General features: G+C 32.7%; 1 protein-coding gene and 1 long non-coding RNA gene across 2 annotated transcripts in view; one reads left to right on the top strand and one right to left on the bottom strand.

Moving 5' to 3' along the window:
• Positions 1-20,215, bottom strand: part of LOC126742833 (uncharacterized) — an 88,020-nt gene that overhangs the window by 10,705 nt on the left and 57,100 nt on the right. The window contains exons 5-7 of the mRNA XM_050449637.1: positions 17,810-17,943; positions 15,663-15,759; positions 15,505-15,609 (exon numbers count right to left, since the gene is read on the bottom strand). Coding sequence (XP_050305594.1) covers positions 15,505-15,609; positions 15,663-15,759; positions 17,810-17,943 — 336 coding nt within the window. The remainder of the gene's footprint in view (positions 1-15,504; positions 15,610-15,662; positions 15,760-17,809; positions 17,944-20,215) is intronic.
• Positions 2,288-3,273, top strand: LOC126743075 (uncharacterized). Its single transcript, XR_007662774.1, has 2 exons — positions 2,288-2,864; positions 2,924-3,273. It is a non-coding gene; the product is annotated as an uncharacterized LOC126743075 (long non-coding RNA).

The raw sequence follows: 20,215 nt of genomic DNA, 5'->3' as shown, positions 1-20,215 counted from the left end.
TTTTCTCCGTCTTCAGAGTCAAGTGTACCAGAAAGCCATTTAGATGCTTTTCCTACAAAATTTATTAATCCTCTTTTATGTCTTAAATTATGTGGTTAAATATTATTAAGCTTAACTTTAATCTCATCTATAAAATATTTTGCATGCGAAAGCATATTAACAGTATTCATATGATGCATAATTAAAGTGTGAATTACATTAGTGTCATTGCAAGAAGCGGTTAAAGTTTTATAAGCGTTTTCTATATTTTCTAATTGTAAAAGCAATGGTTTTATTTCTATATAGTGAATGAATAGTATATTGTATACCTAGTAGGAAAAGCTTAACATTCCTGGGCGATCGTAAAAATTGCCAGTCGAGGCGCAAGCCGAGACTGGCAATACGGAGTCCGGGAATGTGGCTTTTCCTACGAGGTCTGCATACTATTTTTCCGAAAATCGGGATTCATTAAAATTACGGTAAAATATTACTAATCAAGTTAAAAATTTTAAATCAACATTATTATTTTTCCCTTAAATAAATGAAGCCATGAAACATTGTTTCGTAACTACGGAAACGAAGTACATAATTTTAAATTGTCAAACTTGACAAGTGAAAAGTTTATTTGTGGCGTCTTCCCAAAGTGTTGATTTTTTAACGTTTTAAAAAGCCAAAGTAACGTATAAATGATGAGTGATGATGACTGTTTCATTTCTGGAACCCCCCCCCCCCTAGAACTCACGGAGGCAGTGAATGCTGCATCATTGCAATTGTTACCAGTAAAATCTAGAAATAAGTATAACTATGCATACAACCGCTTCATGGACTACCGTACGAATAAAAATGTAACTTCTTTCTCGAAAAATGTTGTAATGGCATACTTCTTGGAGCTTGGTTCCAATATGAAATCTTTAACTTTATGGGCCAATTATTCAATGCTGAAGGCAACCCTTGCAATTAGACATGATGTGGATATATCTAAATATTCAAAACTTCGGGCATTCCTGAAACGGCAAGCACATGCCTTTAAGCCAAAAAAATCCAAGATTTTAACTAAAGAAGAAATAAACAAATTTATTCAGGAAGCTCCAGATAAGGAATATTTAATGATTAAGGTAACTTACAAAACTTCAAATTATATTTGGATTCTTTACATGCTTATTTATTGTTGTAGGTAGCTGTAATATTGTAGGAGCTGGTTAAAATGACTGTACAAGACATACAAGACCTACTATATAAACTTTTAGTTACCATACCGGATTCCAAAACCAATACATTAAGATCATTTATAGTAAACGAAATGTACTTAAATCTATACCGCAAGTATGTCTCTTTAAGACCAAGAGACATCAATACCACTCTTTTTTTTTTAAGTACCAAAATGAAAGAGGTTGTAGACAAGTAGTAGGAATTTACCAATTTAGAAACATGCCTAAAATAGTGACCAGTTATTTGAATTTACCAAACTTGAAAGAATATACCGGCCACTGTTTTCGTCGGTCTTCTGCCACAATGCTTGTTGATTCTGGTGGAGATATTACTAGTTTAAAGAGACTGGGTAGATGGAAATCAACAAACGTCGCTGAAGGATATATAGAAGAGTCTCTTACTAATAAGGAAGAAGTGGCAAATAAAATTTTCACAGCAGAAAAAAATCAAGAAAGTAATTCTAATATTTCTAATACTGCAGTAACGCCCAATATTAGTTATTGTCATACAAATAAAATTATTAGCTTGGAAAATATTCAACAAAATAATACTATTAGTTCCCAAGTTCTTTCAGTTTTCAATACTTGTACTAATTGTCAAATAACAGTAAATATAACAAATAATAAGTAATAATTTTAAAATATAATGTTAACCTTGTTTGTGCTGAAAGTTTTAAAAATAAAATTGTTTAGGAAAAAACCTGTTCGCATTTATGTTCTAAAGTTTACTGTATGGAAATAACATTTCCTTACAGTACAGAAATGAATATTTCCTTACTGTTATTTTCGCTTGCCAGGCAACAATCAAGTTGGAGGAAATATTGACTTTTTCTTTCAAATATGTTGTCAAAAATGGTATTATTTCTTATCGATTTTCGGAAATAGTATATTGTATACCTAGTAGGAAAAGCTTAACATTCCCGGGCGATCGTAAAAATTGCCAGTCGAGGCGCAAGCCGAGACTGGCAATACGGAGTCGGGGAATGTGGCTTTTCCTACGAGGTCTACATACTATTTTTCCGAAAATCGGGAATCATTAAAATTACGGTAAATTATTACTAATCATGTTAAAAATTTTAAATCAACATAATTATTTTTCCCTTAAATAAAAGAAGCCATGAAACATTGTTTTGTAACTACGGAAACGAAGTACATAATTTTAAATTGTCAAACTTGACGAGTGAAAAGTTTATTTGTGGCGTCTTTCCAAAGTGTTGATTTTTTAACGTTTTAAAAAGCCAAAGTAACGTGTAAAATGATGAGTGATGATGACTGTTCCATTTCTGAAACCCTCCCAGAACTCACGAAGGCAATGAATGCTGCATCATTGGAATTGTTACCAATAAAATCTAGAAATAAGTATAACTATGCATACAACCGCTTCATGGACTACCGTACGAATAAAAATGTAACTTCTTTCTCGGAAAATGTTGTAATGGCATACTTCTTGGAGCTTGGTTCCAAGATGAATTCTTCAACTTTATGGGCCAATTGTCAATGTTGAAGGCAACCCTTGCAATTAGAGATGATGTGGATATATCTGATAATTCAAAACTTCGGGCATTCCTGAAACAACAAGCACATGCCTATAAGCCAAAAAAATCCAAGATTTTAACTAAAGAAGAAATAAACAAATTTATTCAGGAAGCTCCAGACAAGGAATATTTAATGATTAAGGTAACTTACAAAACTTCAAATTATATTTGGATTCTTTACATGCTTATTTATTGTTGTAGGTAGCTGTAATATTTGGAATTTCCGGAGCTTGCAGAATGGACGAGCTGGTTAAAATGACTGTACAAGATATACAAGACCTACTATCTAAACTTTTAGTTACCATACCGGATTCAAAAACCAATACATCAAGATCATTTATAGTAATAGTTATTGTCATACAAATAAAATTATTAGTTTGGAAAATATTCAACAAAATAATGCTATTAGTTCCCAAGTTCTTCCAGTTTTCAATACTTGTACTAATTGTCAAATAACAGTAAATATAACAAATAATAAGTAATAATTTTAAAATATAATGTTAACCTTGTTTGTGCTGAAAGTTTTAAAAATAAAATTGTTTAGGAAAAAGCCTGTTCGCATTTATGTTCTAAAGTTTACTGTATGGAAATAACATTTCCTTAGTTGAAAAGATATTGTAACGGTTTATGGTCTGTTATTATTACAAATTTTCTTCCAAATAGGTAGGGTTTAAAATGTTTCGTTGCCCAAACGATGGCCAATAGTTCCTTCTCTATTGTTGAATAATTGCATTCCGCTTGGTTTAAGGTCCGTGATGCGTATGCTATTGGTAAGTCTTGGCCTATCTTTCCTTGACTTAATACTGCGCCAATTGCTATGTTCGAAGCATCGGTTGTCAAAATAAACGGCTTTTCAAAGTCGGGGTATCGTAGTATGGGGTCATTGCATAAGAGATTTTTACGTATTTCAAAAGGCTTTAATAAATTCGGGGGTATGTTTAATTGTAGCTCCTTTTTTAAGGCATTTGGTAAATGGTTTGGTGATCTTAGCAAATCCATCTATAAATTGTCTATAGTACCCCAAAAGTCCTAAGAATGATTTAATTTGTTTCGGGGTTTTTGGTATAGGAAATTTTAGAATCGCCTCGATTTTTCTTGGGTTAGGTTTGACACTTTCTTTAGTGATTACGTGTCCTAAAAATTCGACTTCCTTGCGCAAAAATTCTGACTTATCTATCTGAATTTTTAATTTGGCGTTTCTTAATTTTTGAAAGACTAGTTTCAGATTTTTAACGTGTTCTTCTAAGCTGGCTGAAAATACGATAATATCATCCATGTATACGAGACATAGCTTGTCTTGTAAGTATCTTAATATGTCATCCATTATACGTTGGAACGTAGCTGGTGCGTTTGTAAGTCCGAATGGCATCCTAACATATTCATAGTGTCCATTCTCGATGGTGAATGCTGTTTTTTCTATTGAATTTGGCGCCATTTCGATTTGATGGAATCCAGATGAGAGGTCAATAGTTGAAAAATACATGCAGCGTCCTAGTTTATCTAGTATGTCGTTAATATTTAGTAGAGGGTATCTATCATCGATAGTTTTCGCATTTACGCCTCTGTAGTCATTTACTATACGCCATTTTTGCTTGCCACTTGCGTCTGGTTTTTTTGCTGACTATCCATATAGGACTGCTCCACGGGCTTGAGCTTGGTCTAATTATTCCATCATTAAGCATTTTGTTAATCTGTCTTTGAACTTCTTCTTTGTGTATAAATGGATATCGATAAATTTAGTATGTATAGGAAGTTTCATGCTTCATTTTATTAGTAAAACTTAATTTTTCGTTTTCATCGTGGAATATATCGGAAAATTCTTTGATCAATTTAAAAAGTCGATTTTTTTCTTCATTATTTAGATGTTCGTGTCTTATTAAATTAGTTATATCGGGTTTATTTCTGTCAAAATTATTTGGGTATTTATTTTTTTTACATATATAATTTTCATTTATTATATTATCAATATGAAAGAAATGATAGTTTTCTTTTTCATTTTCCGGTAAAAGATAACAATCTATGGGTTTAATTAGGTCAACAGTGATATTTTCGTTTGTATTGTTAAAAATGTCTACACGAGCAAAACCGTCTTTTACTGTGCATAGAGTTTCGGGCACGTATAGCTTATCTATAGTACCTTCAGGTATTATTACGTCACATGTATATCGTGTTGCTACGGGTACTTTTGCACTTATTACTTCATGGGCATTTACTGTTAATTTAAAGGTTGTATCGGGTTCTCTGTAGTAAAATGGAATTGTTACGTTCGGTATTTTTGAGTTTATCAGCATCTGGTTTACTAGGTCAATATTAAGACTGAAATTTGTTAATTCACGAAGGCCTATAATTCCGTCGTAAAAATTATGGAAATTAAATAAAATAAATTCTATATTGGAATTAGTTTTAAATTCTTTAAATGCGGGTATATTAGCTTTGTATAAAAGTTCCTTTTCACCTACGCTTGTTTTTAAATGAGATGAACATTGAAAAATCGTTTCAGGGAAATATTTTTCGGCAATAGATGGTCTTATCATGGATGGATAACATCCTGTGTCGATTAATAATTTCATAGGGGGTTGTTGAATTATTACATATGGTAATCTGTTATAAAATTCTTGGTTATTTAAATCTATCGTTATTTTGAATTCGTCGGTGGGCTGTCTAAGCAAAAAATGTCTTGATTATCGGCATAATCATTCTGATCGATACACTGATTTTCTGAGACGTCATTTACAGGGTATTGATTAACACTATAATCATAATCATTTTATTGATTAAAACAATTATCAGGGGGTATTTGTCTTAAATTGGGGTTGTCATATTCGCTGTTAAAAGTATTGTCTTCGTTATGATTTATTTGGAAATAATTTTGTAAAATTTCTTGGTGGTTAAAAGATTGTGCAGGTCTAAAATGGTTTGACCTTTGTGGTATTGTATAGTTTGTCCTAGTTGACATAGGCTCTGATTTATTTGAGGGTACTTGACCTGTTGGTTTGAACACATTTCTAGGTGTGCTAAAGACTTGTTGATTTGTAGGCAAGGGACGTTGAGGTAGTTGCCTAGGTTGTATGTGTACTGGGCCAGTGGGAAAAATTGACCTATGTGTGTGATTATAATTATTATTGTTATAATTAGCAGCATAATTATTATTTGTAAGCGGCATATTTCTGTTAAAAGAATGATGTTGTTGGAGTTGTGTGTTAAAATAATTTTGGGGTATTCTATAATTGTTGTTATTTTGATTTTGATTATAATATGATGTATTTGTGTTAAAATTTCTTGGTGGGTAATTATTTGTTTTCTGTTGTATGGTTAATTGTTTATTAGTGTCATTATTATTGTTTAAGGGTGTCATGGGTTTAAATAGATTTTGCGTGTAATGGAAATTCTGTTCTTCATTAATCATCGTCATTGCCATTTCAATACAATCGAGGTTTTTTAATCTTATTATACTTTGAAGAGGGTTGTTTAACCCTCTGATAAAAGTACGTAAACAAACCGAATCATATTGTCTTAGATAAATTACTTTTGTTTCAGAGCCCATTTCGTTATCTAAATAACCATTAATTTTTTGGGCTAGAGTGCTACGCAAAACTTGAAGTCTTTTTGCAAATTCAAGTCAAGAGGTTTTTCGAATTTGTGTGGGGTAGCTACGAATAAATCTTGTTCTAAACATTCTAAGTTACGTTTGTCGCCAAAACAATCTAATAATGCATTTTTGATATGTTCCCAAGTTATTAGTTCCATACGGCTACCTACTAGTATTTGGGCGCGATCTACTAATTTCATTCTTATGGTTCTAATTAAATAATTCTTTAAAATAGGGTCATCTTGATTACCATAAGTTTCAAATAAAATTCCGCAGCTGAAATAAATATATTCAGTGTAGTTGGATCACCATTATAAGGGAAAATTGTGTCCACATACATCTTTAAAAGTGTGTAGTTAACGGCCGCTACTTGTCCGTTAGCGTTAGGCATATTTTCGAGTGCGTTAGGCATATTGTTACGTATTTCAATAGTTCTCGATCTTAAATTGAGGGTTCTGAAAAATTGTTCTGCTAAATTGTCAACGCTAGTTTCTGACATAAAATTATGGATTATTAAATAAATCAATTAGCAAAATAAAATGCAAATGCTATTCATTACGTAATTATATTCTGTAAATAGAATATTCCTAAATAAAAATAAAATGAAATTGAATAGGTAGAATTATTCAATTACAATTGGTTAATTTTCAAAAATTAAAACAATTTAATCTAGGGGAAAGGTTTGAGGAAAAATTGGGCACTTACCAGCTTCGATAGTGGTAAGTTGTCAGCCTTTTTATACCTCGGTGGTGAACCAGTGTCTTCGCTATCACGTCGTTCTTGTGCGAAATTACGTTCGAATCGATTCTAAAGAGTTAAAACTCACGTTCACGATATGTTCGTTATCGAATAGAACTGAACCGATCCTACCGACTGCACCAATTACGTTTCGAGTTGATTTAAGCGTCTTTTAAAAAAAACCCATTTTTAATTTCTACAACAAGAATACATTAATACGTGAAGTAAAGAACAAAGATTGACTTATCCTACGTCGTGTAACTTAATTTATAATCTAAAGTTAGCATGCAAAGCGAAATATAATACAGGAAACACATAAGTAAAATATTTATAAGGATTAACACTATTGAGTCCATAACTGGACAAACGTGTGCGTTTTTCAGCCTTCGCGCAAGCAGAACTTCTGACAGTTCATTTGTTCGTCTCGATACCGCCATCCATGGCTCACTGCTCTCCTCGTTCTCGATAAGTTTTGTGTTGTTGTAAACGCTATGTTTAATTTGTTAATTTATGAGTTAAATAAAAAATGTAAAAAAGCAGCTCTAGGCTTATTAATGACGCCCACGGAGGCCGAAGCATAAGCATTAAACATATGGTCCTTTTTCGAGCCCGATAAACCAAGAAAACACGAAAAACGAAACCGAAACAAACAATGGAACTTGGATTCTGAGAAAGCTGGAACTTCTTGGCGGCAACCAATCGAGGTCAGTCCTTTCCAATTATTAATTTTTACATCATCAAATTAAAATCCATTCCATTTTATCCATTTTTTCCACGTTTAATTTCACGTATTTTACTTGAGTTATCGCAGTGTAAAGTATCAACAATCACATTTCCACGAATTCACGGCATTAAATTTCTTTCTCCAGACGACATTATTTGTTTATACAAGTTGGCATTTTCTTTTCGATAAACGTATATATATATATATATATATATATATATATATATATAACGGAAATGCCTCGGAAGCAAAATACAGGGGGTTAAAGTTTTTAAAAAAATTAATAAATTAATTTTTAGTTTTTTGACTGTTTAAGATATCGGTGTCAAATTTTCTCAATAAGGCTACCTAATAAAGATGCTTTAAATGTAAAAATTAAATGTTTTAGTTTCAGCCAGTGGTGTAGATCAGATAGGCATTAGAGTAATTTTTTAATTAAAAAAAATAGTACGCCACTGATAATCAAAAATTTTAAGAATCCTTGGTTTATTTAATAGAATAAAAGGTACCCTGCATCTTTTTCCCAAAAGGCACTATTTTATCAGATTTTAAAAATAAATAATTCGTTATGTAATAAATCTAAATGTAAACTTCTAAACTAAAGTTAAGAAAAACTATAATTACGTATAGAGAAAAGGGATGTAGATTTAATTTTTTGCAGCATGAAAGATAAGTGTTTGTAAGATAATCAATAATTAAATAAATCAAAGCAATCGTTAAAAATTTTGATGAAGAAGATGAAGAGTTATAAGCCACCCCCAAATAATTTAAAAATCATAGAAATTAGTAATAATTTTGTTACACGTTTAACCTCGGTGTGTAAATAAAAAATAATAAAATACAACATATATCTTAGAGATACATGTTTTTTCAGGGAATGAAGGGGTGTAAGCCACTCCCCAATAACTTAAAAAATAATAGAAGTTAATAATAATTTTTCTATACCTTCAAACTCGGTTTAAGTTGTGTTTAAGAAATGAAAAATTTTAAAGAAATGTAAAAAGCTCCCGAAGGATTTGAATAAAACTTTTTTGTATAATATATTATAATATTATTATATATTATAATAAATATCTAAACGTATTTTAGATGGTTGCCAACTCAATTCAATAATTGAATAAACAAACTAACTAATATATAATAAACAAAATAAGTAATTTAGATGTTAAAAATTATAAACGGCTATAACTCCCAAAGGATATGTATGCAATACTGTTGAATATATTATCTCAAAGAATATTTAGGGACGTGGCAACATTGCACAGTAATGTACTCATTTGTTGTCGTTATCTGGAATGTTTTCTGTTTTGTCTTTGTATGACGTGTGTCATGATCAGCTGTGTGAGCTGTGTGTGTAGTTTTGTTTTTTTTGCACCATCATGGTTGCTTTTACTTAAATAAATCTTGTTTGTCGGTAGTTTTTCGCAGTAAACTCGCCTTTTATTTACTTCCTAATAAAAAGTTATAACAGGTTATGGGCCCAGACCGCAGCCCTAGGCCGTCGCCACATTTCAATCGTGTTTTTTAGTTGGTCGTGTCGGCGTAAAATAGGAAGTTAAACGGTAATCGCGAATGTCGAAAAAATGGCTGTGAACTATCTGAATAATGTGCCAAAGTTGATTGGGAGGAAAAATTATGCAGATTGGGCATTTGCAGTAGAAAATGTGTTTGTCTTAGAGGGATTATCGAAGTGTATCGATGGATCTGAAACTGATACCGTTTTAGTAAGCAAGGCCAAGGCAAAATTGATCCTAACTTTGGATTCCTCGCTATTTATTCACGTAAAAGATAGTAGTTCTGCCAAGGATGTATGGGACAAGTTAAAGCGACTCTATGAGGATTCAGGTTTTGCACGTAAAATTGGTTTACTAAGGAAATTAATTTCATTGAGGCTTGATTGTTGTGAATCAATGGAAAATTATGTGAACCAGGTAATCGATACATCACAAAAGCTTGAAAGATGTGGTTTTCAGCTCAGTCAGGAGTTAATAGGTAGCTTGATGTTAGCTGGATTAACTGACAAGTACGAACCAATGGTTATTGCAATTGAACATGCAGGTATTGACATTACAGCAGATTCCATAAAATCTAGGTTGTTAGATATGCACCTAGGTGGCGCTGATAATCGACATCAGTCATCTGGTGGTGCTTTCGCAACTTCTTCGTTTAGCAAAATGACCAAAGGGGGTTCTGGAAGTAATGTTGGCAGCAAGTGGTTCGGCAAGGGAAATCGAGGTGGCAGTAGTAGTGGTGTTAAACCAAAAACTAAAGATGTGACCTGTTTTAAATGTAAAAAGACAGGGCATTTTATGAATAAGTGTCCAGAAATTAAAAGAAATAATAGTGATTCAAGCAATGCTTTTAATGTAGTTTTTTTGTCGGGGAATTTTAACAACTCTGACTGGTATGTGGAGTCGGGTTGTAGTGTTCACCTCACATCAAGGAGTGATTGGCTCGAAAACATGAAGGAAAATTTGCCTGTGAAGGAAATCACTGTGGCAAATAATACCAGGTTGGCTATAGAGGGTTGTGGTGATGTCAACATAACAACAATAGCTAATGGGGAGTATGCTGTTAAAATTTCTGATGTTCTATATGTACCAGGATTGATGACCAATTTATTGTCGGTAAGTCAACTTATTAAAAATCAGAACAAAGTTGTGTTTCATAATCAAGGGTGTGACATATATAACAAAAATAGTCAGCTGATAGCTAAAGCTAAATTAGTGGATAATGTATATAAGCTTGATTTTAAGAATTCCCAGATTAATTTAGCAGGTTTGACAGTATCAAGTGAAATATGGCATAGGCGCTTTGGGCACTTGAATTACAAAGACTTAAATTCTATGAAAAATGGTTTAGTCACAGGTTTTGAATTTAAGGGGTCAATGGTTAAGCCTAATGAATTGTGTGAGGTTTGCTGTGAAGGGAAACAAAGTAGACTACCCTTTAGTCACAGAGGCAACAGAGCAAATGGTCCATTGGAGGTAATACATGGAGATTTATGTGGTCCAATGGACATCTATCAAGTGACATCTCTTGGGGGTTCCAAATACTTCATGATACTTGAGGATGACTTTACAAGGATGGCTTTTGTCTATTTTCTAAGGAGCAAGGATGAGGCCTTTGAAAAATTTCAAGAGTTTAAAAATTTTGTTGAGAATCAAAAGGGCAGCAGGATTAAAATTTTCCGCACTGATCAGGGAACTGAGTTTAATAGTAACAAGTTTAAGGTTTTTTATAAGAAGTTTGGCATTTTGCATCAAGAAACTAATGTTTACACTCCACAACAAAATGGCATGAGTGAAAGGATGAACCGTACATTAGTTGAAAAGGCTCGTTGTTTATTGTATGATGCAGACCTTGAGAAACTTTTTTGGGCAGAAGCTGTTGCTACTGCAGTTTATCTCAGGAACAGATCGGCAGTGTCAGGACTTGAAATTACTCCTTTTGAAAAATGGCATGGCAGGAAACCGGATGTGAGTCAGATCCGCATATTTGGCAGCAAGGGAATGGTCTTAGTCCCCAAAGAGAAGCGTCTTAAGTGGGAGAAAAAGTCGAAGAAAATGGTCTTAGTTGGTTTTAGTGACCATATAAAAGGTTACAGGATGTATGACCCGGAGACAAAGAATATTGTAATAAGTAGAGATGTTGTTATTGAAGAGATCAACACACTAGCCAAGCAATACATTTTATGTGAACCACAGGAATCCAGAGATTCAGTGGGGGCTGAAGCTAATCAGGAGAATGGGAATGTAGTGAAGTCTGACTCAGAGGAAGACTATGACACTGTAGACTCTACCAGTGATGAGGATTTTGTGTTCCCGGGGGCTGATGACACTGTCCAACCTGATGTAGAGAACTTAGAAGTGAGAAGATCTCAAAGACCAATAAAACAAAAACACTATGATGATTATATAACTTATGCCTGTATGCAAGACGGTGGTGTCAATTTTAATGGTGATCCAGAGACTGTAGAGCAAGCCATGTGTAGAGCAGATGCTGAACTTTGGAGGGAAGCCATGGCCGAGGAGGTCAAGAGTTTTGAAGTCAATAATGCTTGGGAACTTGTTGATTGTGTACCAAATTCGACAACTGTGGTTCCATGCAAATGGGTTTTTAAGACTAAGGTTAGTGACACTGGAGAAGTGAAATATCGGGCACGTCTTGTGGCAAAAGGTTGTGTACAGAAACCTGGAATTGACTATGGTGAAGTGTTTGCACCTGTAGTTAGGCATTCTACATTAAGATTGTTGGTAAGCTTAGCTGTACAATTAGATTTGAAAATTATACATCTTGATGTGAAAACAGCTTTTTTAAACGGTTTTCTTGAACAGCCTGTTTACATGAAACAGCCAGAGGAGTTTGTTATGAAAGATAATAAAAGTAGTGTGTATAAATTAAAAAAAGCTGTTTATGGACTAAAGCAATCATCAAGAGCATGGAATGCAAGGGTGAATGAAGTTTTGTCTAATCTGGGATACAGTAAATCAAAATATGAATGTTGTTTATTTATAAAGAAGAACAAAAATTCATTAACCTTAGTGGCATTATATGTTGATGATTTTTTTGTTTTTTCAAATAATTTAAGGGAAATTGACAATTTGAAATTAAAATTAGGGTTGGAATTTGACATTAAAGACCTGGGCGAAGCCAAACAGTGTTTGGGGGTTAGAATTTCAAGGGATTATGAAAATAATACTATTTATTTAGATCAAACAGATTATGTAAATCAGGTTTTGAAAAATTTTGGTATGGAAAATTGTAAAGTAGTTAGTACTCCCATAGAAGCTAAGGTGGAAAAGGTAGAAAATAATGAAAATTCTGATTTGAGTAATTTGCCCTATCAAAGACTTATTGGAAGTCTTAGGTACTTAGCAGTGTTAACTAGGCCGGATATTACATTCGCAGTTAATTACTTAAGTCAGTTTAATAACTGTTTTTCCGAATATCATTGGCAGTGTGCCAAAAGAATACTTAGATACCTAAAGGGTACTATACATTTTAGATTAAGTTTTTCTAAAGATAATGTATTTAATCTAGAGGGATTTGTAGACTCTGATTGGGCCAATGATGCTGATCGAAAATCATATACAGGGTATGTTTTCAGGTTATCAGGGGGGCCAATATCATGGCAAAGTTCTAAACAAAGGTCAACTGCTCTGAGTAGTACAGAGGCAGAATACATAGGTCTTTGTGAGGCCTCAAAGGAAGCAGTTTATTTGAAAAATTTGCTGGGTGAACTTATTGATTTCAAGGGTGTTGTGACTATCTTCAATGTTAATCAGAGTGCTCATAAATTGGCTGCAAATCCTGTATTTCATAAAAGGTCTAAGCACATTGATGTAAGGTACCATTTTGTTAGAGAGTGTGTTTCAAACAATATGATTAGTATAAAGTATCAGCAGACTAATGAAATGGTGGCTGACATCTTAACAAAGGGGTTACCTAGAGTTAAGCATATGTATTTTGTAGACAAGTTAGGTCTAGTATCTTAATACTGTTTATTCTTTGAGATAGTGGGGGTGTTGAATATATTATCTCAAAGAATATTTAGGGACGTGGCAACATTGCACAGTAATGTACTCATTTGTTGTCGTTATCTGGAATGTTTTCTGTTTTGTCTTTGTATGACGTGTGTCATGATCAGCTGTGTGAGCTGTGTGTGTAGTTTTGTTTTTTTTGCACCATCATGGTTGCTTTTACTTAAATAAATCTTGTTTGTCGGTAGTTTTTCGCAGTAAACTCGCCTTTTATTTACTTCCTAATAAAAAGTTATAACAAATACATATATGCAATGCAATGCAATAAATAATATACATATTACAAATAGATATTATAATATGTATATTATAGAAAAAAGTTATCCAAATATTATATTGGGAGCTTTTTTGATTTCTTTAACATTTTTACTTTTTAATTAATTTTTTAGAAAAAATTAACAAGGTGGCAACATTGGATACTTGCATTGTAAACATACGAGGTGTTCTACGTTGCTGCTACGTCTTTTTTTCAATAACTTTTTGTTTAGAATATTTTTTTTATTCTGAAAAGTTTGTTGTCTTATTGATTAGTCTCAAAGTATATATTAGTTAGCAACGAAAAGAAAAGTTTAAAGAGTAAATTTTTTAGCTGTCATGAAATACGACACATTAAAAAAATATTCAGTGGATTAAGAAAAATATCTATTGTATGAAAAATTGAAAAATCGATTTGAGATCAATGTCTGAGAGATGATGAACAACTTATAGCCTATGGTTTGCAGGTAGGTTTATTCTTGGCATTGAATGTTCTAAGGAACTCCCATAATATCTGCAAAAAATATTCTGCCCTTCTGTATGCAGTTGCTACCGTTTTGCACAACCATATTTAATCTATGAGCATGTCAGTGCGAAAACAGAGCATTTCGAGGGACTGGTTTTATTTTCGCCTGAAGTCCATTGATGTGGCCGTACTACACTAGTACTATCATAACATTATTCCACTAATTTAATGGTTTGATTATTTCCCTAGAAAGGGCAAACCTAATTGCACTTCGAGACTTCTCTCTAATATCAGTCGACTCATCAACTTAAGCGAAAAAAAAACACCTCTTGAATTTCCATGTTGATGGTTGTAGAAATTAAATCCACAATATAATTTATTAGGTATCTCAGTTTGTATGCAACTAGACTGGCTCTATTCGAGATACTCAAGTATCATAGAGTTTGCCCTTTTGTAGTATATATTCGTAAAAAAAGTTGTAGCATACGTGAATTTTTTTCTAACGCCTTGATTACGTTTTATTATACATATGTATAAAAATGATGGGCCTTGTTCAAAGCATCAGCAATAGTAGCAGGATTCGATACAGACCGCTTAACGATCGAATTATTTATGTGTTTCTTGAATTTTGATTTATTTATGCTCCTACTTATATTTTTTGGGTCTCAATAACCTTATCTTATGTCTAAGATGTTTTAAAACGTGTGCAAGGTCAACAGAATAATTTCTCTTTGTACACATTATATTGACGCCATTTATAACTTTCAAGTAATTTAAGACCGATTGTGTATTTTTGGAACAGTTTTGGAGTCGGCCTCCCATAGCCAAAAATATAATTTTTTCTTCTTTGGCACGTTCTGGGAACAGAATTTCATTTAATGATAAGAATCTCATGTTGTAGTTCCATTTCATAAATAAAAGAATTTCTAAAAGTCGCCATATTTCTACGAAATCAACACTGCCATTGCTATACCTGAGATTCAGTACTTACTTCCTTCCTGGTTGCTTGGTAAATTTAGTAAAATTTCATTATTTTATAACTAATTATTAAACATGACAAAAAAACTTAATACAAACATCTTGAAATATCCTACGTTTAATAGCCTCACTTTTCTGATTGCCTTTAATAGTTTAAAACAAAATTTAAGAAAATTGTTTTAAAGTAAAATGGGAAGCTACCAAATAACATCTAATGAATTACTAATTAGCACCCAGCAATAAATAAAATGTTGATAAATATATTTATTGCTGGACAAAATTAAAGCACGCTACATATGGATATGATATCGGTTATCATATCCATATTTATATACTTTTGTCTGCCTTAAAAGATGTCAACGGGAATCAGGTTAAAAAAAAAATTTGTAATCTGACGTTAAAACTAAATAGTGTGTGCCTTTAGTTTTTTAGTATATTTATTGATTTTTAAAATACATCAAGGTTTGCTTGTTAATATTATTGACTTACTTGGATTTGAAAAGTTTGTCCCAAAAAAGAAAAGGTAAATACTGCAACAACACAACCTGAAATTTCCTGAACCATGGCAAACGTTGAGCCTTTGTTGGACTGATCCTAAAAGTTATTAGGACTAAAAATATTGTTTCTAAAAAATTATTTCTACAAACCAGAAAGATATATAAAAGACATCCTATTAATATAACTATTCCTGCCAGTGGCCAAGCTCCAGTTAGATAGAAATATTTTTTGACTTTATATGCATATCTGTAAATAAGTTATACATAAATTTCCGAAAAAAATATTGACTTCGGTTTGGTTACACGACTATTAAATTCCACTAATAATTTTGTGGTCGCATTGATGTTAGAAACTTCTACGACCGTATTCCGTTTTAGTCCGATTTGGTTATTTTGTCATACTTCTGACATTCTTGTTATTCATCACATGTCTAGATGTTACTACCGCCCTGAAACATCGGCTTCCGAATAATTTTTAAACGAGCCTTTCTGTATAATAATATCAAATACGAGGATTGTGACTAGAACTTTTTTTTAATTCAATTAAGCTCCCTTTCATAGTTATGGACATTATATAGAGTTATAGAACCTGTTTTTTTTGGCTTTCATGCAAAAAATATGTGTGATGAAAAATGTTATTATTCGCTTTCGACGGTCTCATTTTGCATCAGTAATTTAAAAGAAGGATATAAAAGAATTCCTGACTTCGAATTCAAATTGCATTACAAATCTTTAATATGATCGCATGAAGTATGTGTTGACGATACTGCAACAAGCGAAGATCAGCTGCAACATATAAGCTTTATATGAACTTATTACTTAAAATAATTAATAGCTTTTAAGTTTTAATTTTTTTTAGCTTTTTTGCATGTTCAAATACGTTGTTTGTAAGGCCAGAGCTAAACACGATTTTACCGCTATTATATTCGTCAACACAGTCTATGAGCGGATGCAAGCCGCGTGTGGGATAGTGAAACAGTGGTGTCGGGAGATAGGGCTGTCGGTCAATCCAGAAAAGACGGAGCTCATTCTCTTTACTAAGAGGCGGAATTTGACGGGCTTTAAACCTCCTATTATGTAACAGACTCGCCTTACTTTGAGGCAGCAGGTCAAGTTCTTGGGAGTTACTTTAGATAGCAATCTCACGTTTAAAACTCACGTAGAACAGACAATAAATAAGGCAACAGCCCTAATATGGCAATTACGGCGTAAAATAGGTACAAGATGGGGTATAAAACTCCACGTTCTCCAGTGGCTCTATTCGTGACATGGTGGCCAGCCGTATTGAAGATCATTAACGCCTAAAAGCTGACCAGACTGCAAATACTGGTCTGCTTAAGAATTACTAGAACCATGAGAACAACATATACGATACCACTAAATATTCTTCTTGGGCCACTGGACCTTCTAGTCTGGATTAAAAGGGAGGCCATGGCGGCGCATAAGAGGATGAAGGATAGCGGAGAGTGCCGCAATGTTCACTTAAGAAAAGACCATATGACGATTGCTCTCAGGATGTGTAACAACATACCAATTCTGATATCCAGATGTACTAGAGAAAGTGGCAAACTAAGGTTAAAGAAGATATTTCAAGTCGAGATTCCGATAAGGGAAGAAAGGTCGGTGAACTAAATGGTTTCCAGGCCTGGTACACAGATGGATCATGAATGAAAAGCATCAATTCCGCCGGAGCCGGAATGTACAGGATGAGAACGAACACAGGGGAATCCTTTCCACTAGAGAAACACATTACAGTTTTCCAAGCGGAGGTGTTTTCTATACTTGAAGTAGCAAACAAACGAGAGGCATTGGAAGGTAACGGGGGGATTTGCATCTACTCTGATAGTCAAGCTGCCCTTAAGGCGATTTAGAAACACAGGATCAGCTCAGCGCTAGTCCAGGAATGCAGATACGTATTATAAAGGCCAGCAGCACACAGGGAAGTGAGACTGAGGTGGGTCCCAGGACACCAGGGTATCGAGGGCAATGAGCGGGCCGACGAACTGGCAAAATATATAACTGACAGAGTATCAAAGACTTGGTGGGAATCCTGACTGGCCACAACAGTCTAAACAGGCATCCACACCTTCTTGCTATAAGAGAAAGTCCACTCTGGCCGACTCAGTGAAGACCGCGCATTGGGAGAGGGGGCGTAGGGACGGGTGATTCTGGAGTTGGCGAAAAGGGGTTGTTTAGGCCTACTTGCCGAGCTCTAGCTCTCCCACCCTTACTACTAGTACTACTATCGCTATTATAAGAAATATTTTTGTACTACTTACTCTTTTAATATAATATGCTGCTTAAAGCATTTTTTTAATCTAGCTGCGATTATTTTCTGACAATTATCATCGTCTATAATATTAAATTCATGGTTATGTAAATTTTCCAAATCCTTAGTGATATTTAAAATTACCCATTTAATAAGAATTGTCTAAAATTTTAAAGAATTTGTAGAAAGATTTTGTTATATTTAAAAAAATATATATTAGGTTTTGATATTTTGTTAAATACAAAATGTCAAATTGCGCTAAAGTATTTATTTTTTATTTATCATTATGAATATTACTATAATGCTACTACATAGCCAATACTAATATAAAAAATTCCTTTTCAGTAAAGATTTTCATGCACAATACGAATGTGAATCTCCCTTTTCACGGGTTTCATTCAAATTCAACCAATTTAGAAAAATAATTAATACTGAAAGAAAAAAAAATTTTTTGTTGCTTTTTGTTATACTTTCATTCATAACTCCGTTTCTAATTTTATTCTAAGAAATTTTATGTATATATATTTAAAACAACTGTATTATAATAAAATCTTATTCTTTTCACGTTAATTCTTTGCATATTTTAAAATAATTGTCTTTCATAAAAAAAAATATATACGAAATCCTATTTGGCTAATCTGAATACATAGACTCTTGTGTGACCTGACTTGCTTAATACTGCAAGTTAATCTAGCAACAGCTATCTAGCAACAACTTGCTTAATCTAGCAACACGGTACTCTACCTCACACCGGATATTGATCAATTTAGATTCAATGTGTCGATGGCTGTGAGGGGAACGTAAAACAGCCATGTTTGTCAGTCATTCGTTGTCACGATAGATAATAGTTAATTAATGAAGAACAAATCATGTGTTTTATTTGATGACGGATCTTCAAAATTATTGTAACTGAGAACGAGAGCATTAAAAAATGTATGTTGCCAATTGAAAGCTTGTCACAGCTTCTTGTTTGTCAGGCGTAAATGCGTTGGTTCCAACAATAATAACAATGTTGATTCTAGTTTGCCCACAATAACACCTACAATTTAACCCATGTTAAAAATAATTCTACGCTCCTATTATAAATGTGTTTTAATTATAACTAAAGAAACCTAGACTTAGTGTCCTGAGGATGAATTAATATAAGTCGATACGTCGACATTTAGGTAAACAGGTTTCTGTTTTATTTCTGACCCCACCCAACAACCCTCCACAATAATAATAACAATGTTTTCGCGGATTTTTTTAAATATAGGTCATACGCGAAAAACCAAACCAATTGTTGACTGAAGTATATGTTAACAGGGTTGAAGTCCAGTGCTTTTCGACCCTATAATAAAGTCGTTTGCGTGAATTGAAAAAAATTTTCCAGTCTTTTACGATCAATCGCGAATTGTTAATGTAATGTAGAGCATAAACGCATTAAGGGTTTGTTCACATATTATGTCATCAATTTTTCTATTTTTGATGTTTTTTATAAATAATATATTACATGCATTTTAAACACGTTGTGTACATATTAAATTAACATAATACGTGTATTTTATTTATTATAATATACTATATTATATAATATACATATTTTTAATATTTTCTCTGTTGTTGTATAAAACAATATAAACATATTTTTTTAATTCTATACTTTACACTACTTATTATATTTATCTACTATATAACTAGCGAGGCTGACGACCCTTGCGCGCTTCGCACGCCATTCCCATGTTTACTTTTCAATAATTTCTTTGTATATTTGATTATTTTATTATATTTATTTTTAACGGTAATTAATATATCTTAATAAATAAAGTATGTTTTGTTGGAAACGATAAAGTTATAAGTCTTCAAGATTAAAAAAAAATTTTACGATATTTGGTCATTTTTATATCTACCAAAAAAACTTTTGTATATGTCGCGTAAGTGTACTAGTACATGATATATTATATACATAAGGTTTAAATATATCAGTTTAAAATAAAAATGAATAAATTATTGCAACAAAAATATTTCTTCTGCTTCAAAAAGATAGGGACGTAATTTTTTAACAGAGTTATTTAGGAAACAAGTGATCTTCTAAAAAACATTAACCATTTAGAAAAAGTTTCAATGATTTATGCCCAACATATTTTAAAGCAACAAAAAGAAAATGACACATTAATTTCTTGGTCAAAATTAAAAATTCCTGATATTGAAATTAAAAAGATTAATTTACAGTTTTGCACAAAAAAAATGGCGTAAAAAGACTATACTCCAAGCATTCTTACATTACAGGTGAGGGCAAAAATTGTGTGCATTTAGCAAATTCTTTAACTTTTCTTTTACTTAAGTAATAACTTAATTTAAATTTAATAATAATTTAGAAATTTAGTTTATCTGTTCATAATTGGTTCATAAAGTTAAAAAATAATTTTCTGCGCTTTCTGAGCCGAAACACAAA

The sequence above is a fragment of the Anthonomus grandis genome, chromosome 12 (genome assembly GCF_022605725.1).
Source record: "Anthonomus grandis grandis chromosome 12, icAntGran1.3, whole genome shotgun sequence".
In the NCBI taxonomy this organism is placed as follows: domain Eukaryota; kingdom Metazoa; phylum Arthropoda; class Insecta; order Coleoptera; family Curculionidae; genus Anthonomus; species Anthonomus grandis.
This window is presented reverse-complemented; position numbering and strand designations above follow the sequence as displayed.